The 10396-nt window shown below is 44.7% G+C and overlaps 7 protein-coding genes across 7 annotated transcripts; 2 read left to right on the plus strand and 5 right to left on the minus strand.

Moving 5' to 3' along the window:
* Positions 1 to 3404: 3404 nt before the first annotated feature.
* On the minus strand, positions 3405 to 4911 carry M421DRAFT_240260 (uncharacterized protein). Its single transcript, XM_033588483.1, has 3 exons — positions 4251 to 4911; positions 4136 to 4187; positions 3405 to 4023 (listed from the first exon to the last, which is right to left on the minus strand). Exons 1-3 carry the CDS (start codon positions 4649 to 4651, stop codon positions 3547 to 3549), a joined length of 930 nt encoding a protein of 309 aa, XP_033445844.1. The 5' UTR covers positions 4652 to 4911; the 3' UTR covers positions 3405 to 3546.
* A 335-nt stretch (positions 4912 to 5246) lies between these two features.
* Positions 5247 to 5721, plus strand: M421DRAFT_423697 (uncharacterized protein; the record flags this gene model as incomplete). Its single annotated transcript, XM_033593543.1, has 2 exons — positions 5247 to 5481; positions 5557 to 5721. Coding segments are annotated over exons 1-2 (368 nt in total), but the record flags the coding sequence as incomplete, so codon positions are not given.
* Positions 5294 to 6279, plus strand: M421DRAFT_398507 (uncharacterized protein). Its single transcript, XM_033590157.1, has one exon. The coding sequence runs from the start codon at positions 5727 to 5729 to the stop codon at positions 6075 to 6077; it is 351 nt and encodes a 116-aa protein (XP_033445846.1). The 5' UTR covers positions 5294 to 5726; the 3' UTR covers positions 6078 to 6279.
* M421DRAFT_398509 (uncharacterized protein) lies at positions 5978 to 6589 on the minus strand. Its single transcript, XM_033590158.1, has one exon. The coding sequence runs from the start codon at positions 6278 to 6280 to the stop codon at positions 6089 to 6091; it is 192 nt and encodes a 63-aa protein (XP_033445847.1). The 5' UTR covers positions 6281 to 6589; the 3' UTR covers positions 5978 to 6088.
* Positions 6590 to 7842: 1253 nt separating this feature from the next.
* Positions 7843 to 8214, minus strand: M421DRAFT_69770 (uncharacterized protein; the record flags this gene model as incomplete). Its single annotated transcript, XM_033596640.1, has 1 exon — positions 7843 to 8214. A coding segment is annotated over one exon (372 nt), but the record flags the coding sequence as incomplete, so codon positions are not given.
* A 123-nt stretch (positions 8215 to 8337) lies between these two features.
* Positions 8338 to 8490, minus strand: M421DRAFT_69643 (uncharacterized protein; the record flags this gene model as incomplete). Its single annotated transcript, XM_033596627.1, has 1 exon — positions 8338 to 8490. A coding segment is annotated over one exon (153 nt), but the record flags the coding sequence as incomplete, so codon positions are not given.
* A 39-nt stretch (positions 8491 to 8529) lies between these two features.
* Positions 8530 to 8775, minus strand: M421DRAFT_69684 (uncharacterized protein; the record flags this gene model as incomplete). The annotated part of the gene is made up of 1 exon (XM_033596630.1): positions 8530 to 8775. A coding segment is annotated over one exon (246 nt), but the record flags the coding sequence as incomplete, so codon positions are not given.
* Positions 8776 to 10396: the final 1621 nt, after the last annotated feature.

The raw sequence follows: 10396 nt of genomic DNA on the forward strand, positions 1-10396 counted from the left end.
CATGTATTATTGACAAAGTTTTGGGGGGTACCCACGAAGGACGTTGGAGTATACCCATTCCGCCAGCCTACCCAACAGCTTAAACCACCCAACAGCTCAAAATGTCTTGGCATAACAAACACCCTCTTTGTCATAACATGCCTTAACTATATAACACGTTACTATATAAACACAAAGGTAGAGTTAACCTTGCCCTTAAAGCTCTTTATTTAAAATAATTTAAAAGCTAGAGAGTAGCTGCGCGTGCTTTTAATATTAAACAACACATTCTCTCTATATGTGTTAGAGGAGCCCTGTTTATCCTTAAATAAGCACCTAATAGCTGCAAACTTACACTTATAGAAGAGCAAATAATTATCTAATATATCCTTAACCTAGATTTGCAAGGATTCGCGCCCTAGCTGTGCGAGGTAGCAGATATGGCTGATAAAGTGTTGGGTGTACGCGGTAGGCAGCTGGTTAGCAAGCACTAGGCTGAGCGCTTTGTAACGCGCTCAGCTGAGCTTAAGATGGCCTTTAATTAAGCTAAAGATAGGCAGAGGATACTGCAGGAGGATCTAGAGACAATTGGCGCGTGGTTTAAGCTGGTAGAGGACACTAGAGCTAAGTACAGCGTACACAACTACAACATGCACAACTTTAATAAGACTAGCTTCTAGATAGGTGTTATTAGCTTAATAAAGGTTGTTACAGGCGTAAAGAGGTGTACTTAGCCTAAGCTTGTTTAGCTAGGTAATTGCGAGTAGGTAACAGTTATCTAGAGCGTCTGCGCTGCTAGATCTTATACCCTGCCTTTTATTATCTACAAAGGACGTGTTTATATCTCTGCCTAGTACAAGGAGGCAGATATACTGCGCAATTAGAAGCTCTTAGTCTCTTAGAACAGCTAGACAAACAATATACTTAGTCTAGAGTGGTTAAAGCACTTTAACGCGCATACAAAGGCGGGCTAGGTAGGGGCGTACAGGCTGCTTATTTTAGACAGCTATAAGAGCTACCTTAACTAGGATTTTAAGGACTACTACCTTAAATATAAGATCCTCACCCTCTACATACTACCTTACTTATTACACATCCTCTAGCTGCTTAATGTGGTCTACTTCTTGCTATTAAAGCGCAAGTACTCTTAGCGCGTATAAGACTTAGTATGTAAGCATGTCTTCTATATTAACAAAGAAGGCTTCCTACTAGCCTTTAAAGATATATTTTATAATATATTTATAGAGGTAATCTATTATAAGGCCTTTAAGGTATTAGGACTTGTCCCTCTTAATACATAGGTTGTATTAGATTGCCTTAAAGTACAGCTATGTACCCTACTAGAACCCCTCCTTCTAGAGATGCTGTAGTTGTTAAAGACTCTAAGTAATACACATAAGTTTAGATTATAATTAAAGCTTGTACGCAAGTCCTTTACTTGTTCTCCTATTACCACGCAGGCAGGCTTCTCTTAGCTTATTAGAGGCAGTGAGCTTATGCTGTATTAGAACGCGCTTTAAGCAGCCTAGATTACTAAGCTTAAAGAGCAATTAGTAGTGATAACTAAAAGGAAATCGCGCAAAAGGAAGTGGATCTAGCATGGCGGCACAATAGAGTATAGTGAGGCAGCAGCCTAGGTGGCCGCAGAGGCCTCTATAGCCGCTGAGCGGTTGAAGAAGGCTTGTTGTGGTGGTGATCAAGAGAGAGCCTAACTAGCTTTACAGCGCTGTAGGAACTACAGCAAGACTAGGCATAACGCGCAAACGTGTAAAAAGGATATAGAGGAGACTTCTAAATTAGAGGTTAGTACAGCATACACAGGCTCCTTGTATAATAGTAATAAAAATAGAAATTTGTAACTAGTGTTAGTTATGCTAAGACATTTTAAGCTGTTGGGTGGTTTAAGCTGTTGGGTGGTGGAATACGTTACTATACTTCGCCTTTATAGACTAAACAAGCGTGAACTAGGGCTGGATAACTGCTAGGTCCTTGCAGGCAGCCCGCTGGCGATTGTATGGGCGGGTCCACCGCTTCTGGAGCTCTGGTGTACGCTTTACCAAGTTGTTAACCCAGTTCTTGCTAACAGGCTTTGCGCCGCGCTCTCTTAGCAGTTTATCTGTAAAGTTATAAGACTTTGTTCTTATAATCTTTCTCTAGCGTATTTCCTTCTTAGGTATAGCGCTATGCTTACCTAAGCATTGTTATTGTAATCTCTAAGAAGAGAGGATTAGAATAGTGTGCTTACAAAGCCTGTATCTCCTCTTGTTCTTAAGATATGCTGTTCTCTATTTTTAGTAACTAGAAATGTTCTAGACCCTCTGCTTACAAATAGAGTAGCCTATTCTGTAAGATGCTAACGTATACAATTACGTATGCACCTATGTAATCTTGCTTATATATGCAGCAATACTAAGCATAGATTACAAAGTAGACCTACCTAGAGGAGTCTAGAACGTTCTGCTTAGAAATACAGACAGAGGAGAGGAAGTATAAATACCTCTAGCTCTCCCCCCTCTGTTTGCTCTGTACCTAGCCTAGGAATCTTTCCCTAGTATCTAATATAATAACTTGTCTATTATATTACATAACCCTACCTTACCTCTATTAGGCTATACGCTTCCTATTTAGACAAAGCTAGTCTAGATTTGTCTAGGTCCTTCTAGACTAGGAAGAAAGTAGTCTAGTCCTTCCCCTACTTTCTTTACAATATTTACTATTTGTGGGTGGCTGTAGAGCCTCATTTTTGTGAGCCTGTTGGGGCCAAAAATCGTGCATTGCGCGCACGGACACGGCACTCGGCTTGAAGACACCAGACTTTGTACGCCAGATTAGCCTTAATACACACCAAACACTGCCTCAGCCGAAATATGTCATAAAGCGACAAGCAAAGAGGCAAAACTGGTGCACGTCGATCTGATGATGGTTACCAGCGTAGTGGAAGCTCCAGCCAGGGTGAATTTGAGACTGACACCGAAGCAGCCCGCTATTCAGCCCAATGCCGAACTCGCCTCGATCCTACAGTCGAACTAACGAGTACGCATTCTGATGTATGGCTTGGGAACATGGATCCACCAGCCGCGTTCGTTAGTCCCCGGCACCGGAGCCTGGTCAAGGAGATGTATAACCGTGGACCGCCACGATCTCAGACAGGCCTAAGGTTCGTACCGTTACATTTTATGAGAGATGTGGCTCACAACGTGAAGCAGAGAGTTGGCTCTTCGCTTTACGTTCGCGACACCACCTGCTCCGATGACCTCCTGGTAACAAGCAGCTATCGTATATAACCACAGGACTCGTCCACGAGTGTAAGGGAGAGATCTTCGCGAGACCCGGTTTACTCCGTATATCGTCCTGAGGAGTCTGACGCTCTTTCATTTGAGGGCGATTTTGAAGGCTGCCGCGGGGTATATGCAAGCTGGGCTGACGTCAAAAAGGCTTGACTCAACTATAATTGGAATGAACTTGGCGCACTCTCAATGAATGGCTCACGCGGATGATGGAAGATTCATGCTTTGACGTTGCGTACAGACATGATACATAGACTTACAGAGGGCGCTCCAGATGCACCTAAGCCGCCTGATCGAAGTTGCGGATGGGAGGCATCATACCAAGCCCCTTACCCTCTGACTCCTTTGCCCCGCCCTTTGTGTCTGTAACACCACCAGCACTCCTCTCCTTGACATGGCGCCTCAACAGCGACAAAATTTCACTACCCTTCCACCTCTGAGGTACAGGCCTGTACGCAGGCTTGAATGTGCCAACTGTTTGGGCCCACTCGCCAGTAGCAGGCTCGCGCTTCTGCTCGTCCTTGGGCTCCATGTCCTTTCCCTGCACGTTCTGTGTGGCAAAGTTGTCGTGACCGCCCTCAGCGGTCTCGTGGGAGGTCGGCGTAGGTTCCTGTGTGGCCCAGTAGTAAATGTCCCAGTCGTTCTCGTCGAGGAAAAGGTCGTACTGCTGGAGCAGTTGCGGAGGCATAGTGCCGAGCTTGGCATCGGCGAAGGTGCTGAGGAGTAGATCGCTCTCTAAAGTTCCTCGTTTACGGCTCTGGTCTGGTAATTGTTAGCATCTGTGGCACAAAAGCGCGTGATTTCAATGTTGAAGAGGACTTCTGGCATAGAGGCAGCGCAGGGAAGTGGAACGGACATAGTAATCGTGCACGCATGGTATTCGCATCCTCTCCCGTCCGCCTAATTGGCTCAACCTTGAACCTGACAAAGGTATGTAGTGAGCACGAATCCTATATGGCTACCCAAATGCAAGATGCGGCTTACTTGGCGCCCTCCAGCTCTCCAACACCAAGCTCAGCGTTGCTTTCACTGACTTGCGAGTCCTCGCTGCTCTGCGTGCCACCGGTCATGCGGTGTGTGTTCTCGGGCTTAGAGTCCTTGGGGAGGAAGTTCTCATCGACATTCTTGATGAGCTCAGGAGGCGGTGCGTCCTTGCCGACTGAGGGCATCTCGTTTGCGATGGTCGAGGTGGTGTTGGTCATGTGGGGGTTGAGGTTCTTCTCCATTTGGAACTTGCGGTACTGCTCAGACGTATCATTTGTGCGCTTGTTGAGAGCTTCGAACTGGTTGTTGCGCGCTGCAGAGGTGCTGAAGGAGCGGCATGTCGTGCGCGGAGCAGCGACGATCGCGCGTGATAAACGCATAGCAAGCCTGGAGGAAGCCATCGTGGTGTTCGAGGTTCGAGGGGACCTAATTGGGCGATGGGTTGCTGTTAGGGAAGATTTGGTTCAGCCGAGGGAATCGAGCGCGTCATTGCTTTGCTGACTAACGCGAAATGAGAACTCTGCGATCGGCTATTGAAGTCCATTACCCTGTCCATTCGTGACAACGATCACCACGCATTCTTTACGACGGTCCGTCAGTAACGCAGCACAGACTGGAATGCCGAGGCACGCCGTCATGGAGCTGCTGTGATCAAGGAGCCCTTCAAGAATAACTTCCGACAAGCCAGACAACATCAACCACGCAGTAGACATTTCCCAAGCACGCTGGTCCGCCCGAAAGAGCTGCTCCTTTCCGACAACCGGGCCGGTAGCTCTTTCCGAGCATCAACCCCACCACCGCAGCTGGCGATAATGGAAGCTGTTGAACCCTACCGACCGAGGGCGACTGATGACCAAGCTTGCGGATTTGATGGAGCAGAACCGTGAGCTTTTGGCTACGATACGAAGGAGCTCGTTTTTAGTCATGCACCGCACTGGCCACCCCCACCAAAATCAATGCGTAAACACCAAAACACCATACTATGCACTGCGATAACTTTCCTAAAACTTAATATATTTTTATAAATAATGTATAAGGCAACGCGCAGAAAGCTAATAAAGAAGAAGGGGCGCGCTCCTACTATAAAAAAGACGTCATGTTGTGAGTTAACTGCGATTGAGCGCGCGTTTATTGCGGGCGCGTGCATCGCAGGCAGTCTATCACACAACAATTACGCTAACCTCTTCCCCCCCAGCGTTGCCAGCAAGTCTACGATTACTAGAACTGTACAGTGAGTTAATGAGCAGGCAGCTGAACTAAACACTACAATTATTGACCCTTGCTGCTACGAATTCGCGTCTACTAGAGGCGCGCTGCGACTGCTCGACGATGAGCAACGCGCTCGCGTTGTGGAGCTCACTATTGCGTCGCAGGAGAGCCAGGAGAAGGAGAGCTGGCAGGCCATCAAGGATGGAGACTTTGTAAGCACTGGCCTGCCAAATTTCAGTGTATCGCTTCACGAAAATATCATGTACAATGCTAGTTACGCACGCTGGTGACCAGGCTGGAAGCTACCTCTTAACAACGAGCAGAAGCGCGAGCGTTTGGAGTAGGCGCTTGCCCACAACCCTGATAAATACAAGTATAGAGATAGTAAAGGATTTAATTTTACTAAGGTTGTGTTTACTGACGAGACTCCAGCTTGTATTAGTAAGGAGCGCGGCATGCAGAGGGTATGGTGTAGGGATGGCAAGCAGTACAATGAAGGAGTTAAAAAGGATTGTAACTGCTGCGCTTGTTGCCTACAATTCTACAGAGCCTTTTGTTATAACTATAAGGGCCCTTGCTATACCTATTTTAAAGAGACAGCAGCACAAAAACAGTTAGCAGAGGAGGCGTTAGCAAAGGAGAATGCACAGCGCAAGCACAATGACAACACACTCTAGGGCAACGCGCGCAAGGCACTTGCAGTAATACAAGAGAACAATATTAATTACTGTTACAACACTAGAAAGAAGCAATATGTACCCTCTTAGTATGACTATAAGCGTGGGGGGCGTGATAATGGGGGTGTTGATGGGTACAGGCATTGCGAGGGTGCACTTAAGAGCATTACCCTATAGATTAATTCACTTAAAAGGAAGGGATTACGCTGTATACTACTACAGGATGGGGCTCTAGCTCACAAATCACGAATAGCCCGCAATTACTGTACTGTAGAGCGTATAGAGCGCATGTGGTGGCCTAGCCACTTACCCAACGTTAATGCATCTGAGCATGCCTGGCCATAGATTTAACGTTATGTGACTTAGGATTTCACGCCAAGCTGCACTAGGATAGAGTGCAAGCGACAGTGGGAGGAGGAGTGGGATGTGATACCTATAGAGGTGATAAATAAGTAGGTGATAAGTAGCGTGCACAGCCTCGTAGTGCACACCGGCGCGTAATGCACACCCCACCACCTTTTGCACCCCCAAATAAGTGAGGTTATTGAGCAACATCACAATGCTAGTATTGCAAGATAAGTTAGTAGATTACTATATAGACTAACGTACTCTATCACTGAGCCGGTCATATCACCAAACCAGTCACTTAAAATCCCACCAAAAAACACAGAAACTATACCCCTGCATCTTAATAACTACTTAATAGAATCTTCTAAAAAATTTAGAATAGAGCTACATCTATACTAATAAAACTATTTAAAAGTCTTAGACTAATAGCTAGTATAGATGTTAAGATAGCCTGTAGCTACCCCTGTATTTTAGTATCTTCTAAACAACATCTGTAATATAGGGCTAAGCACTCTAAGACTTTTAAACAGTCTTATTAGTATAGATATAGCTCTATTCTGAAGTTTTAGAAGATTCTATTAAGTAGTTATTAAGATGCAGGGGTATGGTTTCTGTGTTTTTTGGTGGGATTTTAAGTGACTAGTTTGGTGATATAACTGGCTCAGTGATAGAGTACGTTATTGCAAAACTTTTAGCTACTATAGTTTTCTAGGAAGATGCATGGTATGGCCAGTAGATGCCTTAGTAGGTGGTAGTGGTGAGGGTGCCTTATAGGCAACACGCCGCCTTTACGCAGCACCACCACCATAATTCTTTATTACTTTTAACTTAGATTTCTGTAAGACCTTACTCTTAGCCTATTTAGGTAATTAAGTACTTTCTTCTATATTGCTCTTGTGCTAAGCCTCTTCTTTATAAGCCTTAGTTTAAGCACGCTTTACAGCCTGTGCCTTAGCTGTTAATACCTTCTTCTTCTCTTACTTAACACGCTTATCCTCCTTCTCCTTTGCTTAAATAGTCTTCTTCTAGTGTTAAAGCTCCTTCTTAGTAGCTTTTACTGCCTCTATAGCGCGCTTAAGGTCCTCTTTTGCCTAAAGTTCTTGCTTTGCGCGCTTAATGCGTAAAGGACTCTACAAGACTACACTACTACTATTATTACTATTAATAGGTTGCAAAGGTAGTACCTTTTACTTCCTCTTCTTCTTCTTGTTTATACTTAGAGCCTCTTCTAGGCCTATAACTCTGTGTAAAACAACCTCTAATTACACGTAGAGTTAGTAAAGCGCTTAATTAAGTGCCTTATTAGCACTAGACTTATCCTCTTCTCTTGCACGCTTAAGTAGCCTTTAAGTCTTGCGCTAACTAGGTAGTTCTAGTGCAGGCTTAAGCCTAGTCAGCTCTAGGGTTGTGCTAGGCGACTTTAGTGTTGTATTTTTAAAACTTTCAAGGACAACGTCGGCATCTAGTAGGTAGATCCTAGTGCACCTAAAGGCCTCTTCTATAAGGCCTTTAGTGAAGGTCTTCTTCCACGCTGCCCAGAAGAGTGGGAAGAAGTCGCTCTGAGCTACAGGCGCCCACCCCTCAGTAGTGTGGCCGCGATGAAGGAGCTCTTCAGAGTAGTGATGCGCCAACGACCTAAAGCACGCTACATCAAGCGGCTGAAGCGCGTGAGTAGCATGTGGAGGGAATAGAAGTACCAGAATCTTGTTAGCATGAGCGTACTCAATAAAAGCCTTCGTAACGTGGCTACCATAACTATCAAGGATCAAGAGTTAGTACTTCCCTCGCGCTCTGACTCTAGTATAGCGATTGAACACCTGCTTAAGCTAGGCAAGTCTAAGGGCATCATTTGTCTAGCTATTTAGTAAGGTACTAAAGTGCATACAGTCTTTCTTAGCTTTAAATTCCTTTAAATAGCTGTGTTGCACAGTAAGGGAAGATAAAGGGAAAATAACTGCAGGCAGCAACACAAAACTATTAGCTCCTACTGCTCCTACTACTGTCACCTACTTCCTGTTGCTATCATGAGATGCTAGCTTAAATCTCTAGAGTTTAAAGAGCTTCTTGTTAAAAATTCTAACGCTCTTTCTAATTACTCTAATCATGAAGCCCTTCTTATCTATATTGTACGTGTTCTCCACCTCTATTGCATGCTGCTTTATTATACTGTGCAGGAGATTAAAATAGAGGCGAAAGGAATCATATAAAGCAGCGTCGTGACGCTGCTTCTCCATAGGCGCTGACCAGGCGGTAAGGAGTTTGTTGGGGTAACGATGAAGGAAGCAAGAAATCTATCAATTGCTCAGCGGCCACCTGCACAGAGGCGTGATTATTCTCACAAGAACCTTCTTGTAGGCATAAGGTGTCTCTCTGTAAGCAATTTAACGTACTGTACAATCTCTACCTCATCGTGTAGGTGGAGAACTAGCTAGTCTTTTGCCTTGTCTTCACGCAACGCGCATATGCCGTGGTAGCAGCGCGTCAAAGTTAAGCAGTAACAACTATGTTTTTTGGCAAGAGCTTAGTACAAAAGTGTATTGTCAAGTCCTAAAGTATCTAGCTCTGCAAGGGCTTCTTCTAGCGGCATCGTGGTGTTGAGTTATAGGGGGTGCAAAGTAGGCGTCAATGTTGGTGGGGTGTGCATTACGCGCCGGTGTGCACTACAAGGCCGTGCACGTTATACCTGAGGTGATGAGACGTAACGTAGATTATCACCGAGCCGGCCATATCACCGAACCAGCCACTTTCTCTTGGCACAACCACCTTTTACCCCAACATAACATGCCTTAATAACAACAACTTTAGAATACTACTAGAGAAGGCAGAGTTATCCTTGCTATCTAGGCCTTCTACGCTAGCTAATTTTGCAGTATCTACAGCACTGCTAGAGTGTTAAATATAACGTACTCTATCACCGAGCTGGTTATATCACTAAACCAGTCACTTAAAATCCCACCAAAAAACACAGAAACTATAACCCTGCATCTTAATAACTACTTAATAGAATCTTCTAAAAACTTTAGAATAGAGCTGTATCTATACTAATAAGACTATTTAAAAGTCTTAGAGTGCTTAGCCCTATATTGCAGATGTTGTTTAGAAGATACTAAAATACAAGGGTAGCTGTAGGCTATCTTAATATCTATACTAGCTATTAGTCTAAGACTTTTAAATAGTTTTATTAGTATAGATGTAGCTCTATTCTAAAGTTTTTAGAAGATTCTATTAAGTAGTTATTAAGATGCAGGGGTATAGTTTCTGTGTTTTTTGGTAGGATTTTAAGTGACTAGTTTGGTGATATGACTGGCTCGGTGATAGAGTACGTTACCTTATTAGCAGGTCTCTAATTACCTTCACAATATTACGTTTTAACTAGACATAACGTACCTCACGGGCGAGTGGCCGGCCCGGGCGAGTGTCCGGATTTTGCCAAGACCACACTAAACTTCATACAACCCGCGATGTCTCAACACAAAAAGGCTTAAAGCGTCTTAAAGGAACTAGATATACAGCTTGCAATCTAGGCTCTTAAACAAGACGCGACTCTTACTATTCCACATGCTGCAACAATCTACAAGGTGTTAGAAAGAACGCTAAGATAATAACGTGCTAGAACGCTCTTAAGACGCGATTGTAAGGTCAACTTAATGAAGCTGACAAGCACTGAAGAGGAGGTGATTGTGCAGCATGTTCTGAAGCTGGACGAGCGAGGATACCCACCCTAGCTTACTGATGTGGAGGATATGGCCAACTCTCTACTCACTGAGCGCCACCAGCCTCCTGTTGGCAAGAACTGGGCTAGCACGTTCGTTAAGCGTCGCCCAGAGCTCACAGTCAAGTTTAATCAAAAGTACGACTACAAGAGAGCCCTCTGCAAGGATCCTAAGGTAATCTAGGGCTAGTTCCACCTAG

Source organism: Didymella exigua, assembly GCF_010094145.1.
Source record: "Didymella exigua CBS 183.55 unplaced genomic scaffold M421scaffold_28, whole genome shotgun sequence".
Taxonomy (NCBI): Eukaryota; Fungi; Ascomycota; class Dothideomycetes; order Pleosporales; family Didymellaceae; genus Didymella; species Didymella exigua.